The sequence below is a fragment of the Anomalospiza imberbis genome, chromosome 2 (genome assembly GCF_031753505.1).
Source record: "Anomalospiza imberbis isolate Cuckoo-Finch-1a 21T00152 chromosome 2, ASM3175350v1, whole genome shotgun sequence".
Classification (NCBI taxonomy): domain Eukaryota; kingdom Metazoa; phylum Chordata; class Aves; order Passeriformes; family Viduidae; genus Anomalospiza; species Anomalospiza imberbis.
In genome coordinates, this window is record NC_089682.1 from 41,547,002 (window position 1) to 41,567,524 (window position 20,523).

General features: G+C 37.3%; 1 protein-coding gene across 24 annotated transcripts in view; it reads left to right on the plus strand.

The window, feature by feature from the left end:
• Nucleotides 1-20,523, plus strand: part of LOC137468721 (uncharacterized) — a 296,780-nt gene that overhangs the window by 158,090 nt on the left and 118,167 nt on the right. For 19 of the 24 annotated variants that reach the window (XR_010996142.1, XR_010996136.1, XR_010996135.1 and 16 more), the window contains one exon: nt 6,801-6,859. The exons of 1 other annotated variant lie outside the window; for it this stretch is intronic. Coding sequence is in view for 6 of the 23 variants with exons in the window: in XM_068180668.1 (XP_068036769.1) it covers nt 6,801-6,859 (59 nt within the window). In the remaining 17 variants the exon portion in view is untranslated. Of the gene's footprint in view, nt 1-6,800; nt 6,860-16,491; nt 16,588-18,226; nt 18,271-20,523 lie in introns of those variants that run through there. 4 more of the 24 variants (XR_010996143.1, XR_010996151.1, XM_068180669.1 and 1 more) reach the window with 2 other exon arrangements.

Here is a 20,523-nt window from a genome sequence, read left to right on the forward strand (position 1 = left end):
AAGGAAAATTTCTTTAAGTGGAAGGCTTTCTTCTTGTCCATTATAATGTAAATGATAAGAAAATAATTTCTGGATTCACAGCAATCTGCACAGTTTACCGAGGGTAGGATCTGATCTTAATTATATTTATGCTTATTTCTTGAAATAGTCTTCTCCTATAAGGAGCTGAGGATAGAGCACTGCAGTGAAAGATGTGTAAGACTTGGTGTTGAAGGGAAAAGTTGCATCTCCATGAGCAATGGAAACATGATTATGAAACCATTAAGTTTTATTTCCATTGGTGTTTTTGTAGGAGGGTTTTTACCATGTGTTGATGGCTTGCCCCAAAGGACACATGGTCCTGTCCCTCTAGTGTTGTTGACACTGAGGTTTTGAAAAACCTTTGGGCAGTTGCTTGAGACATGTGCCAATTTGCATCTGGTTCATTCAAGCTTAATTTCAGGCTGCCAGTCTGAGGCCTTTTACTTTCCATTTCAGCCAGTGGTGACTAAGAGCCAGAGATTTTTCCCTTTTGGGCCATTCATTTAAATGGAGGAGTAAATAATCTAAACATCTCGTTCCCCTTCTTAAATACCTTAAAGTGCCTCAAGAAGCACCACTGTTTTGTAACCTTCATTTAGCAATTCAGCTTCTCTGAACCAAGGCAGAAAACAGGGAGAAGGAGGGTTTGTTAGTTGGGGTTTTTTTAATACAGAGGATGCCTCCTGGATGCTGGGAAATTCTGTGGTTTGCATAGAAAGGATTATCAGGCACAATTTCTTTCATAAACAATTGAATTCACACCTCTGTTATCTTCAGAACTTTTTTTTTCCACAAGAGAAGTAGACAAAGATTTTTCATGGTTTGCTCTAGGCAAATTTTGGTGTGTCCTCAGTTTATTTTATGGGAGTTTTAGATTGAATTGCTCACTTGAATTAAAAAAAAAAGGTACCAGCTCTGTCATAGTATGCCAAACTAGGACAAAGAGACCATGATCTTCTTGCTCAGTGGAGATCTGCAGTTTGGGACCATCTTTAAGCAATTTTCAGCCTGGCTTTAAGAAAATTTGACACTGTACTTTTTTATAATATGCAACAATGTTGTAAATCATCCTTTCAAGGACAGTAGTTTATCATGTTGTGCATCTTAATAATCTACTGGATAAAACAAAGACAGCAAAAACTAGATTAAATCCCAGGTTTTAGTCTGGTGATACAAGATGAATTACAGTTGACTAAAATTTAAGGAAAAGGCTCCTTTTTAACCCAATATTTCTGAAAGTGCTGTCAGGTTAATCCCCACTAAAAATCCTTTGATTTATTCTCCAGATAATCCTTTTCTACATTACCTTAATGACAAAGAATATTCAAACCTGACTGTGGATTTGCTAAGAGCAAGGACTTGGAGAAGCCTATGGAGCAAAGAATCATCAAAGCTTAAAAGTGTGGCATTTGAATTTTAGTAACACATGAAAGCCTCTAGGTTCTTCTCCTTAAAACCAAGAGCCCTAAAACATCAGTGGAGTAAGCAAAAGTGATTTGCTTTTGGTATTGTACATAGATTTGCTTTGTTATGAACTTGGGAATGACTAACTGCATCCACTTTGATTTAAGATAGAAAACAAATTAAGTCTCTTTGTCTCTTGAGTACTCTTCTTGGTCTGTAATCTCACCACAAAAAGCCTTAGAAAGTCTGATTAAGTTGTTGCCCCTTATTCAAGTCTCCTTCCAAATGCATTGAATATAATTAACAGGTGCAAGAAGATTTATCAAATGATCAGAAAGTCACATTTTCTCACTCAGTGTCATAGTTCTCTGATGTTTTGAATTAGAAGTTAGTCTGATTCCAGGAGCATCTCAAATGTATGAGGTTCTTTTCAGGGCTGTCATTTTCTGAGCCTCTGTTATTGATAAGTAGAAGTTCCTTTAATACTTATATGCTGTTCTCAGAAAGGGAATCTTTAACATTACAGAAATAATGTTAGTCCAAAATAACCTGATATTTGTCATAGCTTTTTAACAGAGACATGCAAAACAACAGCATAACAGCTTTTTTCTTGTGTAGAATCTGGCTAAGATCACAATCACATGTGATATTATCTCAGGGCAAAAATATTTATTGCAAAGAGCTGGTCCTGCCAAACAGCCATAGATCACAGAATAATTTTGATTGGAGGGGACATGAATGATCACAAACTTAAAGAATATTCTGAGTTGGACAGGACCCACAAGGATCACCAAGTCCACCCCTAAAGTGAATGGTCCATACAGGGATCAAACTCACAGCCTTGGCATTATTACCACCATGCTCTGAACAACTGAGCTGATCTCAAGGTCAAGATGATCTTGTTCCAGCCCCCCTGCCATGAGCAGGGACACCTTCCACTAGACTGGGCTGCTCAATGTCCCATCCAGCCTGGCCTTGGACATTGTCAGGGATGGGGCATCCACAGCTTCTCTGGGTAACCTGTGCCAGTGTCTCACCACCCTCGGAGTGAAGAATTTCTTCCTAGTATCTAACCTATATGTATTCTCTTTTAGCTTAAATTCATTCCCCCCTGTCTTATTGCTACAAGTGCTTGTAAAAAGTCACTTCCAGCTTTCTAAATTTCCTCAAGTACTGAAGAGTCCCAGTAAGGTTTTCCCCAAGCCTTCTCTCCAGGCCTGACAACTGCAACTTTCTCATCTTGTCTTCATAGGAGATTTGCTCCAGCCCTCTGATCATTTTTATGGCCTCTTCTGGGCTCTCTCCAAACAAATCTATGTTGTTCTGAGAGCCCCAGAGCTGGACACAAAAGTCTAGGTGGGGTCTCATGAGAGTGGAGTACAGGGAAAGAGTCATCTGCTGGCCATGCTGCTTTAGATGCAGCCCAGAATATGGTTTGCTTTCTGATCTGCAAGAAGATGCATTACCCTAAAGTAGAAAACAATAGAAAACAAGTACAAAACAATTAAAAACAAGTAGGAAACATGGCTGGTTTTGCCTTTCTAATATTTTCAGAAGACCATCACAACAAGTCTTATTTAAAATGCCTTTTTTTCTCAGCATTTGCGTCTTCCTTTTAATTTTTTTTTTTTTTTATATTTGATTTTTCCCCTCCCTAACTAAAGAATTAATCATGAAAGAGGGAGTTTTCAGGAAGAAAAATTGACTAAATTTTATTATATACCAAAGATAAACCTTTGGTAGAATCATTGCATCCTATTTCAGAACCAGGGGTGGAAATTTGCCTTATATTTGTATATATTGAAGAACTCTGAAAGTTATACATTACTGACAAGAATTACTTATGAAAAAATCCGGTTTATGCTTGAGAGTAGGGTGCTTTGCAAACTAGAACTAGAGCAAACATGCAAAGTTTTATGTGAAAGAATACATAGCAGAGTTCAAAACAAGACCAGTCACTTCAGAAAAGAGAAACTTTGAAAAGATCAGCATATATGCTTAATTATGCCACTGTCAATGATATGTTTATGATAGTTCTGGCCTAAGAAAATAGAATTTTCATCGAGAATGAAAAATCTGATGACTTTTGGTTTATGAGGGGCATGATGGTTGATAGTCTGACATTGAAAAGTATCAGAAATTACATTCTGAAAAAAACCTTTCATATTTATGTTAAATGACATCCCTTAAACCTTCTGTGACTGGGATTTGGGGTCTGAATGGTAATCCATTTCCCTCGTAGTCCCTTGGCATTTTTCATTTTTGGATGTGTGATGCTAGAGGGGACATCCTACCCATACCCTTCAGTATCTCTTTATGGACATCCTGTCCATGAATTTGTCTGTGAGCCTGAACTATCTGGAATTTAATCATTTTGGTATTGTGGTTCAAGGAGTGAAGTTGTTCAGTGTTTGCTCTTCTGAGAGTTATTCTGATTTTTGTTTTTTTGAGCACCAAGTAGGATAACAAGTACCCATAATAACTTCTGCTTTGGTGAACAACTCCACACTGAATTATTTGTACTTGGGTTCAGCAATCTTCAAAAATATTCTGTAATTTGACAGTTATTTTCATGAAAATTTCCTTAGTTATCCCCTCTCAAAGAATTTTGTCTTAGCATTTGTGTCACATGAAAAATTGTTCAAATGCTTGTATGTAAGCAGGATTGGTGAGATGTGAAGAAAACCTTCATGACTTTGTATTGGCCAAGTCAAACTCTTGAGATATTCAGTCCAGACTGTTACTTGCTGCAAAACCTCTTTATCTGTGAAACCTTTTTATCTGTTCTAGCACTTCCTTCACAAGGCAGAGAAAAAGTAGTATAGTGGTTACACTTTTTTCTCTTTTATAACTTATATTTGGAGGATTTCAGGTAAATTCTTAAGATTCAACAGTAGCCAATTTTTAAATTATAATCCACTGTGAGATCATATAGTACAATAACTGCCCTGATTTGCCTCTGGAGTTGAGGGAAAGTATCAAATTCCTTCTGATTTTAATCTGTTCTTTTTGCAGAAAAATTCTGTAATTATTCCATTGGAGAAGACAACAGACATATATGTTTGTGCTTGGGTATTTAGTTTTGCTTTGTGGTTTTTTTGGTTTTTTTTTGTGTGTGGTTTTTTTTTTTTTGGTTTGGTTTTTTTAACTTTTCTTTTACTATTAAACTATTTCAAGCTTTTTGCTTAGCAGAGGTAGTTAACGAGGTTCTGTAGAGATGGCAAAAAGCATCCTGCCAACTTCCCCAAGTCTACATCCTTTCATTTATGACTGATCAAAATTCAGCATATTTTAAAACACCTGTTCCTCTTTCTCATATGCTAGTCTAGAATATCAGTTGTCAAACTGTAATTCTGTCAAATTATTACATAAGCACTTCATTTCTGAGGTAAAATTTTGCTGCCTCTAGTTACTGTGGGTTTTAAAAGTGTGCTAAAAGAGCCATTTTCAATATGCTATTCAAAAGTACCATCAGTGAATAATCCAGAGAAAACTTCACAACTGAGAAGCTGTGAGGAATGGAGTTATGTTAGTTAGGTACATAGTTATGATTGCTTCTTCTATTATCTGCTCTCTCAAGGTTTTTTAAAGGAGATGAAGGAGCTGAGTATATTAATAAACCACAAAATAAGCTCTTCAGTTGATTCAGCCGAGCTCTCTCCAACAGAAGTATTTGTTTAGGCATGGTCAGTGAAGAGCATTTCTAGGGCACAACAGATTTCATCCAGTCAGAATCTCTAAAAATAGATCAGATGAATCATGCTGTGAAGTGTCTCTCTGATTCTAAAGGACCTGCAGTGACTAGCTCAGAGATGCTGCTTAAAACTAGGTAAGAGCAATTTCATCCAAAATAACTGCAACTCCAGTGGTCTGATAAGTCCATGAGCAAGGTTTATGCAATTTAAAATAGTATCAAGTTGGACCTGTCAGATAATGAAATAAAATTAGTAATGCTTCCACGTGAGGTACCACAGCAACCTCCCCAGGAATGCTGCCAAGCATTTGGAGTGCCCAGGTGTAGGAAGCATGAACTTAGGAGTAGCAAACAGAGAAATAAATGGGACTAAAACAAATAGTGGGAAGGGAAAGGTTATTGTGAGCATACTAACAGCTTTATTTCTCTTCAATAAAACAAAGGCCAAGAGAAAAGAGTGGGAACAGGACAATTATGAGTGAAGGAGAGCAATCTAATCTGAAGAACACTGCTGGGACAGAAATAATTGGCAGAAAATCAGACTGGAAGTTAGAAATTTCTAGCCATAAAAGCAGTAGTGTTCTGGAGGAGACTCCCAATGCAGTGTCAGGTTTTGTTTTCCCACACGTGTCTAACTGTTTGCAAGGTGGAAAATGATTCATTTATGAAAGGGAATGTGAAACACAGTGGCCTCTGATAGCAGGAGCTTTGGATATGCCACCACTTTGATCCTAGAAGGGCATGTGTAATGCATGACTGCACTTATTGAAGTGACAGTAATTATGCTGTAGATATGCCTATACTATCAATGTGAATATGTTGTGGTGCTTCTTTAAACTTGTAATTAATACTAATTGAGCTCTCAGAAACTGAAGAGTTCCTCGTTTAAAAATCCTGTGCTTTCTCTGAGTGTAACAACAATTTTCTAACATCCCACTTCTTTAAAAACTCCATGTTAATGAAAGGAAGGCATTTAATATGATCTGTTGATTACAAACAGCTTGGAGGATTTCTTACTGTGTAGGCTAAATATCTTTTGCCAGCATAGCGGTTCTGCTACACGTGTTTTCTCTTAGTATTGTATTTATTGTACTAGACACGTGATTGTAGATTAATACTTTCCCTATATATATTCTGATAAACAGAACCTTGTGTTTCCTGTGAAGATGAGAAAAAATATAAGTTTTGTGCATTAATTCATTCTATGTGTTTTCTAACAATCCACAAAGACAAAAAAGAATTTTCAGGTACTGAAATTCAGTTTAAGAAATTGAGTTGGTTACTTTACAAAAGTAATAAAATTGTGAATTTATTTGCATGCAAAGCTCAGCACACAACTAAATGTGCATCCAGCAAGAGTGCACCCAGTTTGATGTGATGAAAGGTTTTGGGACCTGCAAGACACAAGATGTTGTACCATGTTACTTTGTTGTTTCAGCTACTGGTATATGACAATTCCCTTAAATTTGTTAATATGTTAAAGTTCATCAAATCTTGTAGAAAAAAAAAGCTTCCTCATTTTTGTCTTTATATTGTATAGTTATGGGACATAACACTATGTCTTTCTTTGATACAGGCTTCCTTTTGAAATACCAGTGAAACTCAGCTAGTTTATTGCAGGAGTCCTGTATCCCTGTTCTCATGTGCTGTGTCTCTTCCAGGTGTAGAGCTGCCATTCCAGGTGTACAGCTGCTATTCCATCTCTCTTCAGGACTGTGTTTGCTGCTCCACAAGCTGCAGGTAAGCCCTGAGACCACTCCCCAAAGTTCCTGTCCGGTCACCATGACCAGCCCCTAGCACATGAAGCTGAGGGCAGTGCAGCTGCTCTCCATCCCATGATGACTTTCCCAGGACAGTGAGAGGATGCTCCCTCTGCATTTCAAGTGGCTCCTGAGGAGCTCAGACATGGTGCTTCTCCTCACAGCATAGGGCTGCCTTTCAAATCAGAACAGGCCATTGTACCATGTAGTTCAAACTCTCAAGTTTTTATACTTTGTGCTGTTACTCGTTTGCATTCTGTCTTTGAAGCGGGAAATTATTTTGATTTAATCCACTCTTTATCTTCATAGCAAAAATGATTATTTCATGAAATGAAGGATCAATATCTTTTACCCAATTTAAATTTGACCAGCTTCAGTGTTGAGCCATTGTTCCATTGTTTTCTGCTGGCACTTACAGATGGTATTTGTTTTCCTATTATGACTGCTACATATTTGTTCAAGTCAGCTAAAATAGATCTCAGATCTCTTAAGACTTTCACTGTAACACGTGTTCTCCAGTATTCAGTATTTGTGTCTCTTCCTTCACCTCTATTTTTCCCATATCCTTTTCAAAATACACAGAATTCTCTAAACATAACTATAGGATTATTACCGATCCTGCAGTTGGAGGAAAAAGCAGTTGTCTGTCACTTCTACTTCACCATCCCTTTGAACATCACAGGGTTGTGCTAAACATTCTATGCTGGCACTTTATGTTAAATGTTGAATTCCTGTGTTTACTCTGTGTTTACTCTGTCCCCCTCAACAGTGACTCATTCAGTTTCTCCTTCCAAGCCAAGGTTGGATTTTGCATTCACGTTTATTCACAAAGGTTTGCATTTTCCACTTCAAATCATTTTGTTTTGGTTCATACTAAACAGCACTTGATAACTTTGCTTTTCCTATTCCTTCAGGAAGAGGAAATAATGTAAGAATTACTTATTTTTATGGTGGATTCTGCTCATCTTTCCAGCTGATGTGGATATGCAATCTCAGAAGGATATCAAGCCATAATGAAAAGTTTATGAACAGGTCTTTTGAACTAAAATATATCTTGAGAACATCTTCAGTTCAAATGACACTGATTTGGGATACTGCTTATCCAGTACACATCCATGTAAATGGGATTTGCATTTTGGTATTAAAATTTAAATATTCAGGAATATTGCCTGTAAGTGTGAAAGAGAAGTAAAATTGGCTGCTTAGTATTTAATTAGTAGAATGTTGGCATATCACTTTTGGAATTATTTTTATGGTCTTTTCTTTCCATTACTGTACTTACTTTTTTTTGTACATCCAGAGAAAATTTTACTCTACTTTCTGCTGGGAAAAAAAAAAAAAAACAAACCAACAAACATGGGGAGGAAAAAAAAGGAATCTAAATCCCTGCTTGTAGGATGGTGGAAGCCAGCTGTCCAAACAGACTGCATATTTGGTCATAAATTTATTGGAAAATGAGCGTGTTTGATTAATAAGAATATGCACTTTTGATATTATCTTTGCAGTCAGAATAGAATTGAATATAAACCCAGTTCATCAGTCTGAATACTAATATTAGTAGTATAGGAGGGAAGTTCTCTTTTTATGATATAGGACTTTTTCTTCTGGAAAATAAAAGTTAAAGAAATAAAAAGGGAACAATGATCTTTTGAGTCAAACAAATGAATGAGTTCCTCCTAGAGCTGGATATCCTACAGAATAGTCCCCATCCACCAAATTACATTATTTTTATGGTGTCTGGACTATGTTGACAAAAACTTTTATGGTTTTGTCAGTAAAAGAAATTGTCAGCTCCCATATTAAAGAGAATTTTGCTGGTGTGTAAAATAGTATGTACTAGCTGCAATATTTTTGGTGTAGATTTTACCCTGAGCTTTTTATAAGTCAAGAAATCTGCACACTGAATACTTTTGTCAAAATATTATACCAAGGGTATTTATCATTTCCCCTTCTTCTTTGGAGTCCTTTAGTCATTTATTCATTAGCATACATTGTAAAAGTTTGTTTATTGTGCATTTGAAAGTTACCCAGATGTTTCTGTTTGGAAATTATTCTTGGAACAAGACAACGATTAGAAATAATACTTGTACTTCTCCAATTTGACAAAGTTACAGCATACTGAAAAAAATACAGAATGATATATGTTTAAAAAAAATCTTGCGGGTATACTGATCAAAGTTGGGTTTAGCTATTAGTAGAATACTTTGCCATTAACAGGGGGAAACTGGAATAATTCTACTGCACATGTTCAAAAAAATTAACATTCTTCTAAAGGAAAATCCCAAACATTAATTATGCCATTGTATGCTGTGCTTGTGGTGACCAGTCCGGGTTATATTAAATTGAAGTTACTGCCATCTGGTGGGAAAAAGAGTGTTAGATCCCAACAGTTGGAAGCAATTCTGCCAGGATTAAATCCTCTGCACCTGTGTGAATGATGTGTGTGTGTATAAACAGTGATAGATCTAGATATATCTATATACAATATTAGCATTTTGTTGCTGACTCTGAAAGAAATTTCAAATGTTCAGTGGTACAGAACAACCTGCTGAATTGGAAATTAGTTGAGGGTAGAGAAATGTAGGAAAGAAAATAAGGAAAACTTCATAGGTAGAAAAGACAGATATGCCCACACTCCTGGACTAGATTAAAGCTGATAATCATATACAAGCCTTGTTCCCAGAATATTTCTTCACAGCTGGAGATCTTACACTTTTAGTAGTGTTTCGTGTTCCACTTCCTATCACCATTTCTTAGAATTATAGAATGTCCTGGATTGGAAGGGAACAATAAGATTGTTTAGTTCCAGCCCCTGGCATGAGTAGGGGACACCTCTCACTATCCCAGCTTGTTCAGAGCTCCATCCAAGCTGGCCTTAAACGCTTCCAGGGATGGAGCAGCCACAAGTTCTCTGGACAACCTGTGCCAGTGCCTCACCATCCTCAGACTAAAGAATTGCTTCCTAATCTCTGATCTAAACCTACTCTCTGTTATTTTGAGGTCATTGCCTCTTGTCCTGTCACTCCAGGCCCTTGTAAATAGTCTCTCTCCATCTTTGCTGTAGACTCCCTTCAGGTACTAAAAGGCCGCAATTAGTTCACCCCAGAGCCTTGTCTTTTCCAGGCTGAATGATTCCAATTCTCTCAGCCTTTCCTCACAGCAGAGGTGCTTCATCCAACCAATTAACTTGGTGGCCTCCTCTGGACCCTGTCTTAGAGATGACCACTAATTATTGCTGCAGAAACATCTGTGCTAATTCTGCCTCCATTACTTGCTTAGACTTTCTCTTTGGTGCAGCGAGTTTGGTCCTCCTTGAGTCTTGACATATGTCCGTGTTAACTATTGCCTGTTCCTTGAAGGATCAGCCCAATAGGAATGAAATTGTATGAATGGAACATCAGGGGAGTCTGTGGAGCATTTTATGCATAGCAGATTAATTAGGTTTTCTCGAGCTAAAACTCTTACATAGGATGTAAGGGTCAGTGAAGTGAATGATATGTGAAGTGGTAATAGAAGTGAGATTCAGTTGTGGCAGACAGTATCAGACGTCTATCTGCAGTAATAAATTGCTCAGTTACCATATGGGAATCTGGTGTTCAGAATGTGTTCTTATTTCCTCATTATGGTGTCTTGAAGACTCCAAACAAGATTAGGTCTGCTTTATGTATAAATATTAAATAGGCTTTTTCCTTGCTGTATGTTGGGTGTTCTCCTGGTGGAGAACAGTACAAGTGATACCTTGCTCTTAACATGCAGAATAAATTGCCATTTTCTCTATTAGCTTTGTATCAAAAGTATATTTTTAAACAGCATATTCAGAGTGAAGGAGAAGTTAGGGGAATCCAAGAGTTCCATGGGTTGCATAGTGGCGCAGTCAAACCCCAGGGACAGAGTAACATTAGATTACTCTTCAAAGGGATAACTAAATGTTGCCACCCTTTGCTTCCCATCCCTCATAATTCTTGTATATTTTGTTTAAAATTATTTTTCACTTGGTTGATCTTTGCTGCCCATTGCTGTTTTTTTGTTTCTTCTTGTCTTTTTCTTTTTCTGCACTCTCTAGGAGCCAGAATCCTGCCCAGATAACATCTGTCAAAAGGAAAACCACTGACCTTGGAATCATGTCATTCTGCTTTTAAGACTACATTGTACTTGCAGGTGTCTTATTTCTTCATAAGTTTTAGAGGAAGTAATTTTTCATGACTTTGCAATGTAATTGCCTAATGGTTTTTCAAGGAGACAGACACTTTTCACATAGCAGAGTTCTTACTGGGAAGGTTTAACAGTAAGAGTGCTGGGTGGTTACATGAGGACATATTAAGTAAGTGCTTGGAACTCAAGGCCACATCTTGAACCATCCAGTGCAAGGAACTCTCTCTGGGTCAGTCTAGTTTATTCAAGGCAGAAAAATGAACAGCTTTCAGAAGGAAAATGATCCCTGGTTCTCTCTTCCTCAACTCAACCTAAAGCTCACTTTGAGATGTATGGAAGGAGCACCTAAGTTGATTAGCTCTTGATTAGAAAACTGACTGATTTTTATTTTCACTGCTGCTGGTAAAATGACCCATGGTGAAGCATTCTTTGAAATCCTGGTGACATTGAGATGCAAGCTTTCTGGAGTATCTGGTTCTTTTTGTCTACTGGTGTACTTTTTTTTTTTTTTTGATCTTTCCATTTTCCCCTCTCTATCCCCTTTTACCCCCTGCCCCAGGATAGCTTCACATATTTATTTATAATCACCAGGGATTAATAAGCAATTTGATAGCTAGATGGTAATCACACTCTCTACTTAGGATAGCGAAACTTTAAGAGAAGGTTTTGTAGGAAAAGATGAAGTAGTGAGAGAAAAATCTAGGAGGCTGTATCTTCTGAACCAAAAATGAGCATCTTCTAGAGTGTCTGTTAGGGTGGGATAGAGCTTAAGGCTACATGATATGAGTTATAAAGTCAGAGTTTGGAATTAATTGAAGTATCTCAAATTTCACTTCTTTAAATCAAAACAGATTATAGAAATATCCTTACTCGATGAGAAGTTGATACAAAAATGAGTGAGTCCAACTCTTTGAGTTAATTATGAAGGAAATCAAAACAGAGCGGCACAGTGACCACAGCTACCTTTGAAAATCTGTAGGAATGTGGATGCACCTTTACAGGAACACTCTGATTGATAGATGTGATATTTGTATTTGATAATTGCATCTCCATTCTTGGAAGTGTTCAGAACATGCCTGGATAAGCTGCTGAGAAGCCTACTCTCAGACCTGCTTCAGAAGACTCTTAGAACTTCATTAATGACATGGACAAAGGGATTGAGTGTACCCTCAGCAGGTTTTGCAGATAACACCAATCTGTGGGTGACACACCTGAAGGATGAGATGCCATCCAGAGGGACCTGGACAAGCTCAAGAAGTGGCCCGTGGGAATCTCATAAGGTTTAACAGACCAAGTCCAAGCTGCTGCACCTGGGTCAGGGCAGCCCCCAGTACCAATCCAGGCTGGGGATGGACAGACCCAGAGCAGCCCTGGGAGAAGGACCTGGGGGTGCTGGTGGGTGACAGGCTGGACATGCCCTGGCCATTGGGAGCCCAGAACCCCCCGTGTGCTGGGCTGCACCCAGAGCCCCATGGGCAGCAGGGCAGGGAGGGGATTCTGCCCCTCTGCCCCACTCTGCTTAGACCCCACCTGCAGGGCTGCATCCAGCTCTGGGCTCCCAGCACAGGAAGGACAGGGACCTGCTGGAGCCAGGCCAGCGGAGGCACCAAGGTGATCAGAGGGATGAAGCAGCTCTGCTAGGAGGAGTGGTTTAGAGAATTGGAATTGCTCAGCCTGGAAAAGAGAAGGTTTCAGGGTGACCTAATTGCAATTTTCCAGTATCTGAAGGAAGCCTAAAGAAAAGATGGAGAGGGCCCTGGGGTGACGGGACAAGTGGGAATGGCTCCAAACTAACAGGGATTAGGTCTAGATGAGATTAGGAAGAAATTCTTTCCTGTGGGTTTAAGTGAGACCCTGGAACGTGTTTCCTAGAAATGCTGTGGGTGCTCCACCGCTGGAACTGTTCGAGGACAGGTTGGATGGAGCTTTTTGCAACTTTGTGTACCAGAAGGTGTCCCTGCCCAGGACAGGGGTACAGGGGTGTTAGAATGTAGTGATCTTTCAGGTCCCTTCCAAACCAGGCCATTCTATGGTATGACTTCAATATCCCTTCCAAACTAATTTATTCTCTGATTTCAGTATATGAAAACTAGCCTTCTAAAGACAAGATGTTCCCAAAGAATAAAGATTTCAGTATGAGATCATACTTTTTATCTTGAAGGTGATGAGTGGCTGGAGCTACTTTAAAAAATTTACCTTAATTTTGAGGTAGAAAATCACTGTAATGAACACAATTTATGCACACTGGAGCATTTTCGATTCTTCATAAAGCCTGTCTCCTCAGCCTTTCTAAGGACTGTTTGGGGTGGTGGAAGCCACTTTCCTATAGAAATTCAAGTGCAAGGCACAGTTCTTTTATATAGCTTTGTCTGTGACACAACTATAGAAGTATGTATATGTGTTTGCTAAAATAATAAAAGAGAAGAAACCTTACCAAAGCATGACATTTTATACTTAGTTTCCCCCTTAGGGCAAGAGGAAATGAACCAACTGTGACAGACATTACTTCTAGTTCATAATAGACTACTGAGGGTACTTTGATAAATTGATGCTAAAGGCAGTACAAAGACTATACCTGTAATAGGACGCTAAATATTTTTAATGCTTCTTTTTTGAGTGTTTTTGAGGAAAATGAATTTAAATATCTTAGAGCTTTCAGACTATCAATGCTTTATTTGAAAATTGTGTGCTAGCAATCTGAAGATCAGTTAAATGCAAACAATAGTTTCTGAAATCCTTATATCGTCATCTCTGGTTTAGAGGGAACACCCTCTCTCTGGGGTAGAAAAGTAATTTAGTGTAGGACACTAGGCAATTTTGGCTGCTCTTGAACAAATATCTCAAGTAAAACAAACTTATCTGTACTTCATACTGTTCTTATTCCTGTGAAATCCAGGGAACTTCAAATCTTAAGTTGTTCAGGTTAGTTGAATTCAAGAACCACTTTAAATTGACATCTTGGTTTCTACAGAGGGGGTTAGGTTAAGTTCTGGGAAAAATAAGTTTCAATAATGTGTCACCATGATGATATTCCTTTCCCTAGTGTGTTGTCCTTCCATTTAGAGAGGGGTGCACAACACATCTGACTTTAATTTTACCTGATTTTTAGTCTTGCATCTTAATCTAAAATGATCTTTATCTTTCAAGTTAGTATTTTATTTATGTACTGTATTTGCCAAAAAAACAACTTTCAGAAATTAATAATTGCATGTGAAGATTCAAGTAATTTGAAAGTTTATCTTCAGTAAAGAAGTAATAAGACCAAAAAGATGTGCTGAAAAGGTATTTAGACAATGACAGCAGTCATTCCTGGGCACTGAGCAATGCCTGTTTAGATTGTAAATTAAATATTATCCTGGAAAGACTGTTTTGCAATAAGAATATAAACCAAGACTTACCATTCAGGATTTCTTGATTGTTTTTGTTTGTTTTTTAAAATGTGTTTTCATAATAAAATATGTGCATATATTATATATGAAGTATATATTAATGTGTCCATGTATCAAATAGTAAGACCTCATATTTTGAAGCTACTTTGAGGTTACAAAGTTGAGCAGCAGAAAATAGCCTATAAATAGGCACATTTGAACGTTAACATGTATTATATTTTAAATTTTGTTAATATATTTAATACTTCAATGCATAATTTTTCTTCCTATGAATATTGTATTGGCACTCAGACTTGGAGATAAAATCTAAATTTCATCTGTACATGATTACCATTCCAGTATCCTTTGGAATCTGTGGTTTTCATCAACTTTACCATAAGGCTTCATTTTGACAATCTTCTTAGAAATGATGGCTGAATACAATATCAAATGAAAATTTGGAAGAAAACAAGGTTTTTTTGGGGTTTTTTTTAGCGCTTTCAAGTCTTCCAGGAAGGTTACATTCCTTACTGGAAAGTTTAGTATTTTGATTTCTGGATAGTCTTTAAAATTTTGTGATTTAATTCAGCTCAGCGTCACTGTAGTGTAATGGGTGTCAGTAGAAAAATTTTTAAGGGATGATTTCAAGGTCAGCATGTTCATACATATATAGGCTCTAACATCAGCCCCCTATTAAATCTCTACAAGTAAAGGCTTAATCATTTTTTACTGTTTTGTTTTTTTGTTTTTTTTTTTTTTTCTTTTCTTTATTCACTGGTATATATGGAGATATCACTGCCTTATTCCAGAGTGATCTATATAATTATTATTGACATGCCATTCCAACTTTGCAAAAGCAAAATGAAGACTGACTCAGGAAATAGGTCATAGAGAAAAATGAGGAACCATTAAAAGAGTAGGACATTAAGTGAAAAATTGAAACGTTTTAGAACCAAAGTTAGGTGGTTTTCCTCATTCATGTCATTCACAAGAAGGTCATTGTGCAGAAAATATGAGAAAATTTGATTGTTTGCCTGATTTTGCTGAAGCGCACTTTTCATGGAAGACTACTGAATATAGAGCTCTGAAAAGAGACAGATCTAAATGTCATCGAAATAATAATTAAATGTAGGTGGAAGAGGACACACAGCTAGCCATGGGCTATAAGCAGTCTGAGCAGATGGCGCAGCTGTTCTCTTAGTTTTTATAGTTATGGTGTATAAAATGTTTAAAAACATGTCATTTTGCTGAGAGAATCTCTGGTGGGAGGCCGAGAAAGTGATAGCAGGCCAAAACATAGGTAAAGGTGCTTTTACAGCTGCAACTCCCTAGGATGATGAGAAGCATGTGAAGTAAGAGAGAAAAGCTCAGATGGATCCGAGCATAAATGTTTGTTCAAGCCAGAAAAGGATGATATGACATAATTTGGAACATTTGGTTGAGGATATAGATGGGAAAAGCCATACCTACAACTGATTACATGAATATCCTACCTATAAAAACATAGAAGGAAATTCATTAGTCCTATCAGAGAAGGCCAGCTGTTAAAGGTCTTAGAAAAATTGAAGAGGATTTTATGGAAGGGACTTCTGTGAGACCAAGTTTTACATTTTTGTTTTAGTGATGCACAGCTTGAATTGATGGCCAGATGTTCATAGAGAGATAACTGAAAAGTAGTGCATTTAATTTAGATAGAGAAATGCTTCTTCAAAAAGATTAAATATAATGTTGGATGGCATGAGAGTGTGAGTTGCAAGCTGGCTGTATACTTTACAGGCTTGAAGTGTTGCATATGTTTGCTTTTACACTGATGTGAGTGACGTCTAGTTAATTTTTTGATTGATCTTGGAAACCAGGTGGAGTTTGAGAGACGTCTAATAAAAAATGAATCCATCAATACTTGTTTCATAAGCTAAGAAATATTTACACAGACTAAAAAACTCTCCTTCTTGATGTTAGGAAGACGAGACAAGAGTTTTCTAGAGGAAAGCTGTTTTCTTGAAGAGTAAAAAATAAGTTCTGAATAATGATTAATGAGAAGACATGTGAGGTAGTTTGGTTTTAAACCTTCTGACATTGACTTTGCAATCAGCTTCATTCTGAGCTGTTAGGAAATGGCAAGTGAGATGTGGGTCAGGACATGGTGGCAATTTGAAGGAAAAACAGAGCAGGTAAGCAGCCGTCTGATTTACCAGCAATTTTATGTTTTCATGTAGATAGCCAGTGCTGGCCAGAACGTGGAAAATGCCTGGTGCTGACATTTATTCATCCTTTCAAATGGAGTACAGAAGATTGCTGGGTTTGGGATTTTGGTTGTTTTGTTGGGTTTTGGGATTTTTTTCCAGGAGATGTTAGTGTAAATGTTAGAGAAGAGTTGCTTGTCTATTTTCAGCAAAGCTAATTTTCCAGATCCGTTGGCTTCAGTTATTGGAAATGAATACCAGATAACCACAAAAAGCACAAGAATTCAGTGTTTTATAAGAAATCAGTTCAAATTCGTTTAACTGCATTTGGTTTCATTTAACTATATTTGAAAACTTTAAAGCTGAGGCTAATAGACCAGTACCAAAACTTTGAGTCTTGTTCATTTATATTAAACATACATAAACTATATATAAACAATTGGGCTCACTTCCCCTCTCTCCCCTCCATTCAATATGGCAAAATATCCAATCTTGGCAAGAATGAGAAAATTACTTTGTTTCTTGTTATTGCTTGGCTATCCAAATTCACTCTCAGCATCCAAGAAGTTATTCCACTGTGGCAAAGCAAAAGCAGTCTCAGCTGCTTCATTGATGCTTTTGTGTTCCTCACATTTAAGCAGATTTTCAGTACAGCTCCATAGAAATAACTGGGATTAAGTTCTGTATTCTTGTGTGATTGTTCAGAAGGTAATTGAAGGTAGCTAATAAGGCTGAGAATTGCTTTTATAGCCTCTGTTTCATTTACAGAGGTTTGTTGGAGGCAGTGGGCAGTACCAGTACTCTGTAATTTTTGGGACGTTTGCTCTCTAAGGCCAGTAGTATAAAGACCATGCTAAGGAGACAATACAAACTGTGAAAAGTCAACATAAGGTGCCAATTGTTTGTAAAACATGTTTTAGTTTGTTGCATGGCTGTGCTGAGCTGTGATTTACATTTGAGTGAGGTCACTTGCATCCTAGAAACCTTGACATTAGTTACTGCAGGACTCAGCCAGCTGCAGTCACCTCCAGTAAGACAGAGGAAAGGACTCTTGGTTGTTCTGCTTTTGGGCATTGAGGACATAAATGCGGAGACTGACTGACTGAGTGGCAGATGTATTCTGGATCGCTGCATTTTATGAATATTGTATTGTTCCAATTTTAGTTGTCATCTGTTCCCTATCCTTTGTACCCTCAGTGTTTTCATAGATGACAAACATTGTCCAGAGGGACTTTGGAAACATATCTCAGCTTTGAACTATGTGTTGAGTACAAGAGGGTCATCTGAAGCTGTGTGTGTTAAAGCTTTGAGGATACAGTGTTTAAAAAGGGTAGGTAGGAACAGTGCTGAAGGGGCAGAACGAAAATAGAAAATAGGATGCTTCACTCAAGCACAGTGAAAACTTGAAGCAGCAATAATGACAATCATTGAGGAAGCTGCTGTTTAAAATGAACAATGTCAGCCTGGATAACTGCATGAGACTTGGAGCAAAGAGTCTTTTTTCTTTTCTAGGAGAAAAAGGTAGAATGGCAGAAATTAATCTTCTGAGGGAAACAAGTGAAAGAGACTATTGACTACTGATAAAAATGTTTTTAAAGCCCTCTCAGAGTGCCCTGGCAATTTACTGTGTGCTTTCTCTTCCAGACTTTCAGTTAAGGCTGGGGGTTGCCTATTTTGCATTAATTAAGGTATTTATGCATTTTTTACAACTTTATCTATATTAACTTATAGGACAGGATTACTAGACCTATTATATTGACTTATAGAAAACGCAGAAAAAGAAAGAAACAAAGAAAGGCACCAAAAGAAAGACACCAAAGCTGAGATCTTCAAAGTACTCAAACTCCATCAGGAAATTTTTGTTACCTTGCTTGTTTGTGGGTCTGTAATCTGAGGGTCAGCTGACAAAGTGGTCTGGACTGGAATGGGGGTTTCAATCTACATCTGCCATCCCAAGGCTGGTGCCATAACCAGTAAGACCTCTTTTTGAGCTTTTGTTGTGTTGATCATATATTCTTCCTATAAAATTAGTTTCAAAGTGTTGTAGCTGGTGTGGCATAATGGTTGCCATTTGAATTGCTATTTGTGGCTTTTTTAAGAGGTGCAACAACCTGAAAAGAAATGGTAGAATTCTAGTTTCCTTTGTTCATGGTTTGTTTCCTGCAGCAATATGGCAAAATTAATGCATTTGTACATCCCAATTAGTCTTTAATGAGGAGAAAAGGAAGGATTGAGGAAGTGTGGTGAGACTTGCTGTTGCAGCAAGCACTATTAACTCCTGAGACCTTTATCTAACACTTTTATCTTCCTTCTGCAGCCTAAAACCTTCATAGCCATTTCTGGTCTGTGGTGTTTCAAGCAGTTATCTGGGCTGCAAGCCTCCATGCAAACATTGTAGTGCAGAGCCCAAACTAGGTGCAGTTACATCAAATGCATGCTTTTAATTCAAATGTACATTTCTGAATCCATTCAGCACAGACTGTTATGTACATCCTTTGCCATGGAGCATCTCTAATAGAATAGCACATTATATAATGTGTTATGTCTGTATGCCTGCACTGCACAGTTTTTCTTTCAGATGTGTGCATTTGGCTTGTGCAGTGTAAGAAAATGTCTTCTCAAGACAAATATGCTACTGCTTGCCTTTTGAAAAATTCTCATGGAAGGCCTGAAAGGGTACAGAGAACATTTTCCCAGCACAAACAAAATTCTTGTTATGTAATTTATTTGGCTTCAAAAATCAAGCAAGCTGTTTGGTTCTATACTGGGATTTTGAACCTGCCAACTCTGACAGCTCCACATAATCATGTAGCTGTTGTTTGGTGGTGTCACAGAAAACCTCTCTGCTTAGTTTGCTTTAACCTTGTTCTCCAGATGAGATTCAAAAAATACTTCAAAGGTGTATCTGTCAGCAATTAATATGAAAGTCATATCATCTGTGCTCCTAGAGAACAAGTTGCATATGGTTTTTGTTATAAGTGAAAAGTAGGTAAGATTTTGAGATTATGAATATAGAGAGCAAAAGGAGAAGAGAATTTCAGGCTCTTTTATGTAGGCATTTGTGAGGTTTTGGTTTGTCAAAATAGCATAAAAATATTACTAAATTCTATAAAGTACTATCAAAATTAATAGTTATTTGTAAGTGAATTCAGATATTTTTATGACAATTACTCTAAATTCTTTTTGTTCTGAATCATGCACGAACCATCATTTCATAAAAAGGGCTTCATTAAAATGCCTACACATGGTGTTCAGTGGGTGAAAGAAGAACTTTTAATGTTTTACAAAATTTCCTTTTTTACTTTTATCATTTAAAGGTGCTGTAAGCAGGAGTAGTGTTATACACAATCATAATATTCTAGGCACCCCGCTATAGATTCAAATAAATATCTCCTTATTACATCTATTTTCCAGCATCCCAAAGTGTGATTTACTTTCAGCTCTTTTAAAAAATAAGCATACTAATCCTAAATTAGTATTGTTTTAACTTTTCTCATTTTGCAATTACTGTATTATTCTCCAAAATGTTATTTCTTCTAGATTATTTTAACTTTTGGTCAGTATCCTCATCAGCACTGTTTAATATCTCAGGAGACCAAGGCCTTAGAATTACTTTACAATAAACACAGGGAAGAGTCCTTATCAGCCAAAAGTTGTTTTTAGTTGGTTTGTTGCCTTTTTCTTTTTTCCAGTTTTAAACTGACCAGACTCTTCCTACATGGGTGTGCCTCTAAATCCCTTCCAAATTAAACACAGAGATATAAAACCAGTATGCAAACAATAGCAATAGAAGTACATCTTATTCATTCCTTCTTGCTTTTCTTCATGAGGATCCTTAAGCGTGGCCTTCAAATATTCCAGAAGAGAGAAATGCACTTAGATGCAGATCCTACTTTCTCATGTGACCTGTATTGATTAGAGTTTTAATTGTAATAATTTAA